At 35.1% G+C, this 16,493-nt stretch overlaps 1 protein-coding gene across 9 annotated transcripts in view; it reads left to right on the top strand.

The window, feature by feature from the left end:
* Nucleotides 1-16,493, top strand: part of LOC111052778 (transcription initiation factor TFIID subunit 4) — a 42,735-nt gene that overhangs the window by 15,275 nt on the left and 10,967 nt on the right. For 6 of the 9 annotated variants that reach the window (XR_005571543.1, XM_039430196.1, XM_039430194.1 and 3 more), the window contains 7 exons: nt 2,741-2,996; nt 5,476-5,692; nt 6,768-6,934; nt 8,898-9,028; nt 9,936-10,118; nt 11,110-11,232; nt 14,251-14,301. Coding sequence is in view for 6 of the 9 variants with exons in the window: in XM_039430196.1 (XP_039286130.1) it covers nt 2,741-2,996; nt 5,476-5,692; nt 6,768-6,934; nt 8,898-9,028; nt 9,936-10,118; nt 11,110-11,232; nt 14,251-14,301 (1,128 nt within the window). In the remaining 3 variants the exon portion in view is untranslated. The remainder of the gene's footprint in view (nt 1-2,740; nt 2,997-5,475; nt 5,693-6,767; nt 6,935-8,897; nt 9,029-9,935; nt 10,119-11,109; nt 11,233-14,250; nt 14,302-16,493) is intronic. The other 3 variants (XR_005571545.1, XR_005571544.1, XM_039430195.1) reach the window with 1 other exon arrangement.

Here is a 16,493-nt window from a genome sequence, read left to right as displayed (position 1 = left end):
AGCAGCAAGCAGAAGAAGCAGCAATACTAATACAAGAAGTATCTACTCACAGCCTGAGAATTACAATTATAGAGAATAAAGCCTAGTTTATACGATGCCAATTGGTGAGACAATTGTCATAAGGCATGAAATTATTGTCTTCGTATAAACACTTTGTCTTGCCAACTGTCCCGAAATTCAACTGTCTCCGGGAATAGACTATGGACAGTCAATTGGGCTCAGCGAGCCCCCCACCACTCGGGACCTCAGTTGTCGTGACAATTGGCTAAGTGTGAACGGTGTAGGCCAGTAGCGTTGTCTTGGTTTCGCCAGTTCAGCTGTTTAGTCACAACAGATGACGAGAACTACTACCTCCGTAAACAAAGCATAGTGCATTCGTGTGACGTCAGCACAGGTAGGGCTCGTACACCAATAAAAATTTGTTGATTTCAGCTGATCTATATCAGCTAATGTTTTTATTTGTGTAAGAGCCCTACCTGTGCTGACGTCACACGAATGCACTACGGCTTTGTTTACGGAGGTAGTGCGAGAACTCGGATATGTTTAGCTATCAACTGACGTGCCAATAGTTGGCCGCGTCTCGTTTAACTGGCCTGGCCTCCGACAATCCGCAACCACGTGATGACAATTATTGTCCAAAGACAACTGTCTCGCTAATTGACATGGTATAAACACTTGAAGGAAAGCCCTCAGCCTCCTCTTCAAAACCGTAGTACTGTCAAATTTTACGAAGTATCATAATTTGTTGATAAATACAAAACTAAACAAAAATTGCCGTAAACAAAAACTACACAAATTGCCGTAAACTTTTTTACCATGATAGAATTCCTTGAATTTTTTATTTATGTCGACAAAAACTACACAAATTGCCGTAAACTTTTTTACCATGATAGAATTCCTTGAATTTTTTATTTATGGCAACAATTCCATCAATTCACATAGTTTAAAAAAAACTCGACATGTAGAGACATGTATCTAGTAGTATTTACTTAGTATGTAGAACTTTAAATTTTATCTATTGCGTTAAATCCAGCGAGGAAAATGTTGAAGCATGGAATTAGTTGTCAACTTCCAGTTGATTATTGTAGATTGAATAATCAGTAAATATTATTAGTGTTCAATGTGTTTGTGGCCCGTTAATGTGTTTTAATTTACTGTGTTTATGTTTTTGGTGGAATATTATTGGTTTACCCAGTAGTTTTGTCGGTGATGGTCAATAGTTTTTCAATTTTCCAAATTTTGGTAAGCATGCCTTTAAATCTTGGCAATGCTGCGTGAAACCAACCGGGATTTCAACTACATAGTATTTGATCAGTTATTGGAATAGCTTTCAATAATTCAATATATATACTACTTTTAATACTAAGAAATACTCTGAGGAGACTTCTGCACCCGATATAGAGAAAATAGATGAACAAAATTCAATGAATGCTACTATCCAAAAGTATTCGCATAGGCCTAATATTGAACAAAACTAAATGAATGCTTTTATGCAAAAATATTCGCCTAGGCTTAATATTCTTGTGTAGCAGTGTCTTCAAACTAATTTTGTCAAATTACTGTTAATCTAGAATTTTAAAAGTGTTTCTACATTATTGATCCATTCATACAGTATTATAAATGATATTTATTCATAAATCTATTAGCCTAAGAGCTTCAAAGTTGAAAACGCCGATTAAAATTCCGATTTATTTATGGACTTGGTGGTGCGTTATTTGTTTGTCCACCAGCTTTTCTTTTCTTTCTTTTTTTAATGTAGCTTTTCTTTCTTCGCTCCATCTTGTTTTGACCCTTGAAGCGTTTGCCTCTGGAATAACTTTCAATTTATCAATCAAGGTCCACACTGATTGGGCAATTTTTTTCAATTCAATTTTATTTTTTTTCTATTTTTCATGTCAATAATTTTATTTATTCAATTCAATTTAAAATTTTATCATAAGTTTGAAGAAACAGTTTGCCAGTTGTCGCTATGGGAGCGTAAGTCGAACGTCCAAACATTGTAATTATTCCTCCCTTGAGTCTTTTAATAAATATGCTTGTCATACATTATTCCCCCAGTGTGGATGAGGCTTTAATTTTCTCTCAAAAATTCTCATTACTTGGAATTACATAATGTGACATGTTTGCTAGAAATACTATACTTTTTAACGTTTACAATAATTGCTTTATACTTGCAATATTGCTATTCCAATAATTGCAATAATTGAATGAAAAAGACTAAGTAGTTGTCAAAAAACCACTGATTTATAAAAAGACCGGTTTCGGTTATTACACCATTGTCAATCTCTGATAACCGAAACCGGTCTTTTTATAAATCAGTGGTTTTTTGACAACTTCTTAGTCTTTTTCATTCAATATGAATAATTACCACAATATCAACTTCTCAACTACACAAAAAAATTGCAATAATAGCTTATTGAGAGGAATGAATTATTAATTCCCGCTCAATAAGTTATTTGACCTACTTAAATAACAAGTTTATGTCTCTGGAATAACTTCCCGTATCTCATAATTTGTAAACTACATAATTTTCAACATCCATTCTCCTTATTATCACATTAGGCTACATAGTACTAGTTTCATTTAACTTATTACTTATTCATTCATCATTACTGCATATATTCATTATTTGTATTCAAATCATTATTCTCATCTATTGTTATTATTATTTATAATATTTACCCACTCATTTCTCGTAATTGTATGATTAAATAATTAATTTTTGTGTGTATTTGTGTAGCCAATGCGGGTTCCGTCGCCGGTCACGACAAAGGTGATGAACGCCGTGTCGACGGGGGGCGTGAGGGGGGTGGGCACGAGTGTGGGGATAGGGGTGGGGACCGGGGGGCCGACAACACCTCAAGTGGTGCGTGTGCAGACGACACCCGTACGCGCAAACGCACCCACAACCACCACCATCATCAAGACGCCGAGCGTCGCTGCAGCGCTGCATCTCAAACAGCAGCAGCAGCAGAGTCATGCGGCTGCTTTGCTCGGTCAGTCTTAATGAAAAATTAATTCAATTTTACTTTACTTTATACTGTATTAATTATTATTCCAATATAACCCTATTGATTTTTATTATAGTCTGATGTGGGAGCCGGATCTTGGAGCAACAATACAGATTCATTGTAGCTACCTAACATCTTTATCATAGACTGAACTGAATAATCACAATATCTGACTAAGGGCCAAGCCACACAAAGCGTTTCTTCAGGCGTTTTCAGACGGTTTGGTAGTAACCACTAGAGATTGTTACTGCTCAAGGAGCAGTACCATTTTACTGCAGTATCATATTTCTTTCTCGAGGAGCCTCGATCTCTTGCTGAGCTTCGAGTGGCTTGGCACTTGGTTTCCATGAAATTATTGTGAACTGATATGTACAACTTCAGCAATTGACATTGGATATGAGTCAGGAAGTTCTCCGATTGGCTGATAGTCAGCTGATTCCCAAACGCCATCCCTATCAATCAATCGGAGAGCCTTCTGCCCTGCCGACTCGTCTGAAAAAATGCTTCGACTGGCTTGGCCCTTGGTTTCCTTGGTAATCCTCATCCATATAATCAATCTAATATTATTTTTTCAATTCAATTTATTTATTTATTTCACACACTCAGATTCAAGTTTGTTACAAATTAACAAAAAAAAACATGCAAACATCACCAACAATACTATACATGGTTATCCATGTACTAGGAAAACCTTCAATTCTTGAAAAGGTGAAATAGGTATCAGGAAAAGTAAATAGACGGTAGATATCAAAGGATGGGATGGGGGAAGAAAAATAAGGAAAAGGATAAAAAAAGGTTGGACCAGGTGGTGAAAAAAAGATTTGCAGGACTAGATGAATTACAAAGGAATGCAACATAAGCAAGCACACAAGTCAGAAGAGTAAACTTTGTGAAAAACATCTCATAGATAGAAGTTATTGGATTTGATCCAGGTGTTAATATGCTGTTTTAGTTTTTTAGTTATGTTTGTACATATACTGTTCCGGGATTTTATTAATCATTTTACTGCTTATATATATAAAGTTGTCTTCTGATGGTTTCTATGTCTGTATTGTAAGTTGAATATTTATAATATTCAATAATAAATTTTATTACACTCAAAATATATAATTGTCTAATTGTGAGAACATTGAGTTCTTGATAAATCAAACTGGTTGGGAAAAGTCTAGGTTTATTTAGAATAGTTTTGATGATTAATGTTTACTTTCATTGCCCTATTACCATAGGTAAGGAAAGTATCGCTTTCCGAAAAAATTAAGATACCCCAATTTCTAAATTGCTATACGTTTCAAGGTCCCCTGAGTCCAAAAAAGTGGTTTTTGGATATTGGTCTGTATGTGTATGTGTGTGTGTGTTTGTGTGTGTATGAGCGTCTGTGTACACGATATCTCATCTCCCAATTAACGGAATGACTTGAAATTTGGAACGTAAGGTCCTTACAATATAAGGATCAGACACGAACAATTTCGATCAAATGCGATTCAAGATAGCGGCTAAAATGGCGAAAATGTTGTCAAAAACAGGGTTTTTCGCAATTTTCTCGAAAATGGTTCCATCGATTTTGATCAAATTCATACCTAAAATAGTCATTGATAAGCTATATCAACTCACATAAGTCCCATATCTGTAAAAATTTCAGGAGCTCCGCCCCATCTACGCAAAGTATGATTTTAGATTCTCAATTATCAGGCTTCAGATACAATTTAAACAAAAAATTTCGAGTGGAAAAGATTGAGCATGAGAAACTCTACAATTAATGTTCAGTAACATTTTCACCTAAAATTAAAAATTAGCTCGAAATTCGAGAAAATGTGATTATCCAATTGCCAACTGTTGATTCTATTAAATGATTCGCTATGAAGAGATAGCAGACCTCGTGTGTCTCCAGCGTTATTGCCCTGTCACCAGCTGGCTCAAATCTTTGAATAGTAGACTTGAGATGCGCGGGAACACTAGCGTCAGGTGATCAATTTTCATAACCGCAATGAAAGTTGTGTGAGTGCGCCACACCAGATTTTTTGACATACGAAAAGTTCTTCCAAATGAGAATTTTAACAGCCTCCCCCCCCCAAACGATTATCACATATTGAATTATAGATTGAACCAGAGCATAGTATACATACCATTTTCAGCTGACTTTTTTCGCTTCATAGAATTTGAAGGGAAGGTATCTTATTCTGTTGCAGATAAATTTTATGTGGGTGTACCATTTCAAATGTTCATCAATGAGAACACCTTGATATTTAGTGCTACTGACTTATTTTATATCAGGACAATTACAGTTGATTGAGTTTTGATTGCAGTTTATGTGGAGTTTCAAATTTAAATTTTCTTCTGGTTTACCAGATCTGTTTAATGCGAAAGTTATGTAAATTGGTTTTATCAACATTCAAGCTCAGTGTAAGCTCAGTGTAATATTTACACATTCAACCAGATTTTTTCAATAAGCATTTTGTTGTTGCAGCGGCAAAGGCGGCGGCAGCAGCGGGGGGCAGCATAGGGGTGGGGGTGGGAACGGGGGGACTGGCCGCCTCTCGGTTAACGACGACATCGATTGTGACGTCAGCCGCCTCCAAGGCTCCCTCCTTCCTCCTCAAGGCGGTCACCGCCTCCGCCGCCGCCAAAGACAAGGAGAAAAAATCGTTCGCCTCGGCCGGGGGCGGGGGAGGCGGTGGATACACGTGAGTACTCACTCCAATTATGTCTAAATCTGTGCTTTTTGATGATTTTAGAATGAGAAGCTGTAAATTTACGATCAACTCATGACTTTTAGTTTCATACATTAGAAATTTACTAACAAAAGCTTTCATTGAAACTAAATAATAATCTAATTTATAATATTGGCGTTGCAAGTAAAACAAAGTTTGTAGTTGGGTAAGGAAGGGGGCTTTTACTTTGTTGTCAACTTCAATTAATCGTAAGTCACTAATTTTGGAATATTTTATATAGGAATCAGTTCAACTCAGTATATGGAGTGTTTTGAAATAGACCGATAAACTTCATGAGGTGTCTCCTTAATATCTAAATTAAGAAGTTCCAGTAAACATGGGTCCTAAAATTCTTCTATTACCGAGATAATAGTAGAAATTTTTTTTCAAATTTTCAATTTTATAATTTTTTGGTGGCCTTATGAGGGGACTTGAGTGATCAATTCTTATCTAGAATTAGCTGATGCTCCAAATTAACCAGTTAGAAGCTTGATGATTATTGGGAGAGTGGGCAAAAAATGCTAAAAAAAAAACAATTTTTCAATTTCAAAGGGATAAAAATAAGATACCTTATGGTTGACTGGTATTTTGAATAATATATATAATATTGTAGGGAATCTGAATCTGTTGAAAAAATATTTTTACTAGTTTTACTTTTTAATTGACGTGTCGTAAGTAAACGCATCGAATGTGAGGACCCTTCATCTTTTTTTGTCCTTTGAGATTCGTGATATGTTCCGTCTTCATTATGTTTTTGTATACTGAACGACAATTGACGATTATCTTATCAATTTATTAACTTTTGTTTTTATTCAATTGAATTAGTATTTAGGCAGGGGTGATATTTGTATTTGATTGATTGTGTCTATGTGTGATTGATTGTGTATTTGTAACAAATTGATTGTGGCAGGAGTGCAGCGATACTTATATTAAATTGACTATATATTCGTGGCAGGGGTGACATTGGTATTTGATTATTAGTGTGTTTGTGACAGGAGTGATATTCGCATCAAATTTTGATTGTATGTTTGTGGCATTGATGTGACAGGGGTGATGACGACATCAATGACGTGGCGGCGATGGGAGGTGTGAACCTGGCCGAGGAGACGCAGAGGATATTGGGCTCCACCGAACTCATTGGCACCCAAATCAGATCCTGTAAAGACGACCTCTACCTGCACGCTTCACCTCTTATGCACAAAATTTGTCAAATAGGTATGTACGAGTATGCCCATTCATATATTTCTGTTGGTGGTTAGAGAAATGAATGTAAGGAGCTGGTTATAGTGAGGTCCACGCTATAATACGTTATGTACGCCATTTTGGCTGTATAACGTTGTGAATATTTTTAGTGAATGCATAAATGAATAATGGCAGTGAAGAAAGTTGGAACAGTGTTGTTGATTCTCTGCCATGCTACTGCCTTCTATGGAGGATAGCTGATACCAGTATATCTTATGTGATATTAACTGTTCATTCTGGTTTGAATTCGTCAAAGTATAACAAAGTCAACGTATATCTAGCATTGCGAATCTAGAAAAGGATAGCGATATCTGCTTTGATAAACAAGGATAGCAACACTAATGTTAATCAAATACTGACATTATAACGTGAAGCTCACTATAGAGTAATCAGTGTCAATGAAGGGAGCAGGTTAGAGGGATGACCAAAGAGGGTCCCTACATTCACTTGAAATGCCCCCTATGGGTTGGGGGAGCTTTGAGTCGAACATCGTAAAGAAGAATGTGTTGAAAACCAGAATTCACCCACAGTATCCCTGCTTGTCGTAGGAGGCCACTAGAAGGGACCCCAAGGCAACTCCAGAAGTTGCCTTGCCTTCAAACCCACGGGATCTGCCCCATCAGGGCAGTTTCGGAGGGGCAAAAGAAAAACCCAAGAGACCAGAGATGGGTGAAACTCCAGACACAAATGCGGGTCAAGAGGCTGAGTCGTGGGTGACCAGGTGCCCTAGAGGCAACTTAGCGACCCCTCCTTCAGCGGAAGGAGCCAGGAGCTCCTCCTGCAAAAAGGCTTGGAGTGGAACTCACGTAGGTCACGAGTTTTGGGTGGAGAGACCAACCTCACCACTGCTCAATGAAGGGCGGCCATTTAGGCAAAAATTCTTGGAAGAGGTGAGACTTCTGACCCTGCGAAGTTTCGGAGGGGCAAAAAAAAAACCCCAAGAGACCAGAGATGAGTGAAACTCCAGACACAAATGTGGATCATGAGGCTGGGTCAAGGGTGGCCGGGCGCCCTAGAGGCAACTTGGCCACCCCTTCCTCAGCGGAAGGACCTTCAAAGGAGAACTCACGTAGATCACGAGGAGAGGACCAATCAGTCTGAAGAGACTGCCAAGCATATCACACTGGATTGCGACAAGCAACCAGTGATGAATGGGATGTTAGTATAGGGAAAAACTCCTGGCTCTTGTAAAGAACGCAGGTTATGGTTTGCCTAACTAAAATACTACTTGGGAACACAATAAGCTCCGGTTGACGTGTGGGGTTCTTTTGAACCTTTGGATCCTTGAATCCGTCCCTTCAAAAACAGAAAACAATAATTCACTTGAAATTCTAAATTATCTGCCTGTAAGGAAAATAACCCTATGACGACCAAGTAATAGGTGGCAATGATAAATCTTCATTTTTATTTCAGGATCTATAATAATATATGAAGCTGTTTGTGTGTCAAAACTGAACAATGCGTAACCCTTGTTTGAAAAAAGAAAAATTGATACTGTACCTTCAAAGTCAGTTAAGTTAATCAATAAATTCAATCGATCGCTTTCATTATTTTACCCTTGTCTCAGGAATGGTGTGTTTTATCTCCATATTAAGGCGAATCAAGTAATCGAAAATTATGTTCATTCCACAGATTATTTTTATTTCAAACACAGAACTTGGAGTTTGATTTTTACGTGAATTAAAATCATCCGTGGAGTTTCCAGACATCTTTGTTCACCTATCACTTCGTATTCTACTTGAACAAACTATAGAATTTCAATTTTATTATTTAGGGTGATCGAAAAGTCTTTCAACCCGTATTATTTTTAGTTACGTAATCTTCGGTTGGGTTGAGCGAATTTTCGTCTATATTAATCACTCTGCTATGTTATCAAATCTGTGGCATTTATTATAATTTTATTGCAAATTTTTATAAATATTTTGTTGATTTTCAGCTTCTCGACATGGCCTTGATGACCCTACCTCGGACGTGGCGTCCCTAGTATCGCATGCGACACAGGAGAGGCTAAAAACACTTGTAGAAAAACTGGCTGTGATAGCTGAACATAGGATAGACTTCAATAAGGTCAGTCACAGCACTTTCATTTTCATTATAAGTTCAGTAGTTACAAAACATTCAGCACAATTATTCATTTTACTATTCATGTAAGACCAGTTTAATTGAATCTCATCATTGTCCACTATATTTATTTGTCATACTTGCTCTACATAACCTATTTTCCAAGCATCAATAATGCAGTTGGTGAATAGATGTTGTGGAATTTAAATCATGACGATCTAGAAGCCTGTTGAAAGCCATTACGTAATTGAATTGGTCACTGACCTCTACCGCGGAAGGATCTTTTTGAAAGAGGGAAATATTTTAATCCTATTTAAATACTCTCTTGAGAGAGGGAATTCTACGACCTGACAATAAGACATTTTTCACTTCTTAAGTGGTTGAAGTGTGACTGCATGAGATAAGCATAACCATTTGTATACCAGACAGTAGATTGCCAAGTGTATTTAGTTAAGTAAACGTAATTGAACTTGATTCAAAGGCAATTTACTATATTGAGATTCACTTTATAATAAAGTCCTGATAAACATTGGTTTGTATTGTTCTATCACCGCACTGTTGCCAAATCATTTGTTGAGTAAAATGAATTACCAACATTTTTAGGAGGAAGTTTGTTTTTCGGTCGTTGAATAAATTTTTTCATAAGTGAATATTTTCTATTTTAAAAATAAGTGTGTGATATAAATTATTATAATTTTGGTACCTATTTGAAACATTTGAAAAAAATTGTTTATATATAAATATTTTTGGACTGAAAATTTTGTGAGAGTGTTAACATAGAAGATATAACCCTTTTTCTGACTTTTTAATGTTATCTCTATTGGGGAGAGAAATTTAGGAAGTTATCCTCCCGATCTGTGCTTTTTTTTGTAAAAGACTTTCAATGTCAAATGTTTTGTGGTTGGGTGTACAGGCGGATAGCCAGTACGAGGTGACACAGGACGTGCGCGGGCAGCTGAAGTTGCTGGAGGAGTTGGACAAGGCGGAGCGAAAACGGCACGAGGAGCAGGAGAGGGAGTTGCTGCTCAGGGCGGCCAAAAGTCGCAGCAAGACAGAGGACCCCGAGCAGGCCAAGCTCAAGGCCAAAGCCAAAGAGGTACCAAAACAACTATATAACTACTAGTTACAAAATTACTGTCTTTGTACACTGCAAATGACTTGTATCTGGTTCTGCCAGAATAAAATAATCTTGTGAGTATTGCTGTGAACTCACATTCAAAAGTGATAACATTTTCAACTAGATCACATACTTCTAAAATTTGTTGAGTGTTTTTATGAATTGAATTGAATTGACCAATTGTTGCTATAATTTCTAATATCGGGGCACCGAGCTTCGCTCGTTATTTTTATTTATTGATAAGCAGATCACAATTCTTTAAAAAATGATCGTGTTTATATTTTACTGCTGGCTATACCTCAGCTTATGAATTTCGGGGATGAGATATTTTGATTTTTCACAAACCGAGTGCGTCTCACTCTCTTTTCTATTATACACAGACGAAGAAAGTCTCAGCTGTTTTTCCAAGGATGAATTATCCTTTTAATGTCGTTCAGCGAGTTTTCCCAGGGATGAGACCTAATGCAATCGAATTTTTATATCATAAACCTACTATGATCCAAATTTCGTGAAAATCGTTAGAGCCGTTCTCGAGATCCGTTGGACATAAATAACCTTAAATAAATATAAATATAAAAAAATAAATATATATAACCAAATATAAAAATATATACAGAAATTGCTCGCTTAATATAATAGGATTTTATTTATGTAGTCTACAAAGCGTTTATGTTACCTTTAGTATTTGTATGACATACAATAATTTATTACTCTTATATAGTAAAATATATACGACCTTTTTTCGTTAGGGCTACTGTTAAATAGAAAGAACAAAATTTAAGTACCCTTCTTTCAAATTTAAACAATTTTTAAAAAGGGTACTCAGATCCTTATTTCTTTTAACTTATAGATGCCTTGAACGGAATCAACTTGAAACTTGATTGAAATGATCTTTCATTGCTAAATCATGTGTTTCTTAACAAATTTGCAATATTTAATTTCTTCAAGCAATAATTTGTTATGATTTTAGATGCAACGAGCCGAAATGGAAGAGTTGCGACAAAGAGAAGCGAACCTTACGGCGCTGCAGGCTATCGGCTCTCGAAAGAAACCAAAGCTCGAGTCATCAGATATGCTGGCGAGTAGTGGGCAGGTAAGTCACAATATTACAAACATTCTACACAATCATCACGATAGATATTACGAAACTGTGAAACTTGATTCACAGAGAATATCCTGTGAACCTCACTATCAAGGTGTTTTTCGGGGCGAAAATCTGATAAGCTACGGAATATTTTTATTGTAATGTTCTAGACCCTATCCATGTTTGTGTACCGTGCGATCTCTATTGTCTATTTTATAAAGCTGTATTGAAGTATGATGGTACACTGCAATTTGACATGAATTACAAAAGTCGCTTACTTGAACATTCTATTACAATACGAGTAGATCAGTGTATCAGTGTCAAATTGAAAATGAGTATTATCTCTGAACATTACCGGACTAGTTGGATTTGAGAACTTGACTAAATCGACCTTGGAATTGAATTCTTTGAATTCTTATGGATTGGATTTCCAATTTTGGCTCTTACCTCAGTAGTTTAAATGAAAAAGTAACAAAAATATAAATCTAGAAATTCATGCTATTCATTTTTTGGCAGGTGAGGAAATTGTTGCATGGAAAATATTTTTACATGCTGTGTTTTGCATGTACTTGCAATAATTTGTGTGCGTTTTTTATATTTTGATATGAGCTTAACATATTCTGTTTATTAGTGTCTGTAATATTGTATCAATTTAGTTTCAGCAAATTTTATTCCTACTTTTTGTGTAAATTAAATTTATCAATTTCCTCTGTAATACTTGGACAAAAGTATTACCTCAGTTTTTATAGTATTACAGTATCTCCTAATAAGGTATCTGAATTTAAGGGTGGTTGTACTACCAATACAGAACTACATGTTTTAATACTACATGTACTACCGATACGGAAAACATTTAAAAATTGAACAGATTCTTATAAGATCATATTATCTGAAAAAATTCTCCCAAGGTTGTGTTAATCTCTAAATAATACAGAACACAATTCAAAAGCATCATCCAAGCTTTCATTGCAAAAAAAAAAAACATTTGAATTGCTTGTTATAGCAGTCTGTCAACAATGTGGTGATAGAACTGTAACGATTCATTTTTATTTACTATTAGTTTCTTATATTCTTCTATTAATTTTCATAATTTTGAAGTCTATATTTGATGATGTTCTTCATTTTTTACTTTTTGTCTCTACACATATTTGGTTTTGCATGGCTTAAGTAATAAACTATAAAAAACTGGAAACATGGTCTCTATTTTATACATTTAGGGACTATTATATTGTCATTGAAGAATTTTATTAAAAATACCATGCTTGAGTCAAGTTGATAGCCTACATTCACTTTGACGCTGTAAAATATGATGTTTCGTAAACTTATTTGTTTATTTCTATTTTTAAATATTATTTACTTGGAATGATTTTTTTTCAAGATATCAATTTTTGCTTGGCCGTGTATTATTTCTATATCCATCTCAAAAAAATTCAATATTTCTATTTTTAAATATTATTAACTTGGAATGATTATTTTTCAAGATATCAATTTTTGCTTGGCCGTGTATTATTTCTATATCTATCTCATTATTTTTTTTATTTCATGACTTTCAATAAATTCTAAAAAACAAAATTAGTAGGCTACACTGTTTTTTGTAAGATGCTTCCTAGAGATTGATTAGCGTTTTGTACTAGAATGAAGTCTGATGGCATGTTTTTTTAGAAAGCTTCATATTTTGCTTGCAGTTTTGCATAATAAACCTGCTAGATGCGTTTTTGGCAAAAAATTGAATTGCTAGATTTTTTTGATCTATCAAATACTCTGAAAAATAATCAGTGGAAGTTATTTGACGTAAGACATCACCCCGTGTAGTTTTTTAAAAGTTCTAAATTTCCCTTTTGAGGAAATGGGCTCGAAATAAGGGATTACAAGTATAAATAATGGATTATCAGTTTAAATAGTTCTAAGTTTTCAATTTGTGTATTTTTATGCATTGAAAAATGTATCTTGATAATAATTAGAATAATATCGAGAGAAGTTAATATTTTTTTCTTTAATGACAACCTTTAATGCTAGAAGGATTTCTCACGTTCTGGAAACATTTTCAGATGGATTGTGGAAACCTTATTAGTTGTCCAACAAATTTCTATGTTCTAACATGACTTTAATCTTTCATATTCCATTCAATTTGTAATTTTAGTTTTTATTGATTTATTTGTGAAACCGTTTTCATTCTCACATGAACCTTCCTTCACTCCTTTCCCTTTCTGTAAATCTGTTTTGCTAACGAGTCTTGGAATTTGTCTACTGAGTTTCTTTACCAGAATTGTAAAAAATCTGAACAAATTGTGCTGTTTCTGGAACTTTTTTTCACGGATCTCTGTTTTCAAATTGAGTTTTGTTAACCATTTAATTTTGCACCATGGAGCCATCATGAGCTTACATTACCTAATTTGTTTAATGCTACTTTGTTATACATCTAACGTACTAGATAAAATCAACAATCTAATCTTGTAGTGAATAATTAAACTACAATTTTTCAATAAAATGTAATGTTTTTTAACTAATGTTTTCTTGTGAATGCTTTGTTATATCACCTTTAAAGCTTGGAAGTTGAGAGTTTGAAAAACCGTTGAAAATTGCTCAAATGTTGGTCAACTCAGAGTTTGTAAAGTTTGCAATATGTTTTCAATAATCGTTCACATATAGACAGAATGTGGTATCTACATATCATCAATCTGAAGAACCTCTTCTCGAAATCTTCACAGTCATCCCCAAACCCTCGTTTTCTCGGTTTTTCTCGATGATGCCTCAGTTAAAAAGTTGTCGATTTTTCCTATTTGAGAAGCAGTTAACTTTAACTCTGCCTTCTAAAGGGTATTTTCATTTTTTTTCAAGCAGTACTGAACTCAAGAAGCTCATGTGCTCTAATAGAAGCAAAACAAACATTTCCTTTGTTCACGTTCCTCTCTTACTTGTCCTATCTCTGTCTCCTCCATTCCTCCATTCCCTGCCTCCTTCCGTAGTTCTGTGAAAAAGATGTGTGGGGGCCCCAGAGCTACAGGTGTGTTGCATTTTATGTTTCAGTCCTCATCCGGTAACTCCACAAATACAAGTAGCAATAGCAGTCGATTCCAAGTAAGTACTGCTGGTTACGGGACTCAATCTGTTTCCTCTATTCTCCAATAATTACTATGGCTCGATAGATGTTACATTTTTCTCATCAATTCGAAGAACTCAATGCTTGACGAATCTGGTATGGGATGATTTTGAATGAAAACTTCACATTCATTTATGATTATCCAAAAATAAATTCTTGATTGGTTTTTTTTTTTGGGGTGGGGGGTAAAATCACACCATTATAGTATTGTATAGTATAGAAAATGTTGACTTGATGGAACCCCTCAAAATTCCATGTGACTGAAAAATAAAAATATTCTCAAATTTAATTGAAGAACAAATGATTGGGAAATCTAGAAAACCACATCAAAGTCGAATCTAGTAAGCACGTATTTTTGTAACATGTTTGAAGAGTGAGTAAAGTTAATTTTTTTTTTGGTTTGATTGAAAAACATGCATTGATCTGAAAATAAAATTTCTTATTTTTGAAGTCAATTATTTGTGTATGGATTTTGATAACTGTTGTCTTCTTTTCTATATAACTTGTTGCTACGCTTTGTTACTGAATGATAATGAAAAGCATTCTTTGGTAGTTCAATGTTTTTAATCGAAAGTTTTCAGATGTGCCAAAATATCTAGTTTGTATGGAAAATGAACTTATTTGATAGTTGATTCCAAAAAGAATATATCGATAGAATCACATCGATGAAAATCCTTTAAATTCAACTTTCAGACTATATAATAATTGAAATTTTATTACTGAACTCGTTTTCAATACTGATAAAATTGAAGATTTTGTATTACCATTTTAATTATTCATTTGATTTAGTTTTTAGACGTGAATACATTGAAACAATGTTATTGTAGTTGAAGTAATCTGCTTCTGCATGAATTAATAGATTATGAATAAATGTAATTCGAATGTCGTGAGCTTGCATGCTTCTGTGCCTAGTAGATTTTTATGTGTGTATCAAGTAACATATGTGATTTATTACTTGAATGGGAGTCAATGAACTTTGCAATCTAGTGTGCTCAACAAGACTCAAAGCTCTTACAAAAATAACAAACTTTATTTGCATTAGTGAGGTTGACAGCCTTCATGTTGATCAACGTCTGTTCAAATTATTTATCATTATTGATCCGCTGCATCAATATATCCATTGCATGAAATAAAACTATGAAGTGAATCAATATCTAGTATTAAGAGCTTGTCTCTTTTGCAAAAAACACACTCTAGATTTCTGTTGCAAGTTTGAGCAGACTCTGCTGTTATAGATTTCTTTTATAAAAATGAGAATCATCTCCGATAGTTCAGCTGCTAATGTTAATTTAAGTATTCTTCTTGAAGAAGCCCTCTTGATTCAGAGTCATTTCGTCGTTCCACACATTTGAAGCGGTAGGCATGCAGTTGTGCCAACTCTGATGTTTCTACTTGAAGCAGTTTATTTGCTGCTACCGTTAGTCACGTTGAAAATGCCTGCTCATCAATTGAAAATCTGTCTATCGACTGCTCAAAATGCTCGTGTATGGCTTAAAATATTTTATTTATATTTTTACAAAGAAATAAATATAAAAGCCAGGTCCACTGTGACAGTTTGAAACTGGATTCGTACACAACAGTAACAGTGAAAATATAATCCCCATACGTTCTAATGGGATTATTCATACTCACTCAGCCGGGCTGAAAGTAAATGTTCCAATTAGAACTCTTGGGAATCATATTTGCTCTGTTCACTGTCACCAAATCCAGCTTGAAGCAGTCGGCGGTGTAAATATTTGAAAATATTTAATATAGCGGTCGGTGAAAATTGAAGAAGTCTACGATGTTGATACGACCCATACTATAGCAGCAGAATTTTTTCCGCTTGTTTACAGGATTTTTTCTTATGGAAAACACTATATGAGCGGAATAGACTAGCCCCATAAGGTTGACCACCTACGACAGGGCAAGAGTGTTGATTATGTGTGAACACATATGTTAGTCATACATGTTGTGTCATCAGCGTAAAGCTGGGGTTTCGTTTAAGCGTAAATGCCGTCGCCGTCCACGACACAGTGAAGATCTCACATTGGGTGGATTTCAATTTGTCTAATAACCTAAAATATTATGTTCAATTATTATGTTTTAATGGGGCAGGTTGAGCTTATACTTTTAAACTAGCCGTCAGGCTCGCTTCGCTCGCCATATCCGTCTAGCCAGGGGGCTCCGC

This window comes from Nilaparvata lugens, chromosome 6 (assembly GCF_014356525.2).
Source record: "Nilaparvata lugens isolate BPH chromosome 6, ASM1435652v1, whole genome shotgun sequence".
Lineage (NCBI taxonomy): Eukaryota > Metazoa > Arthropoda > Insecta > Hemiptera > Delphacidae > Nilaparvata > Nilaparvata lugens.
This window is presented reverse-complemented; position numbering and strand designations above follow the sequence as displayed.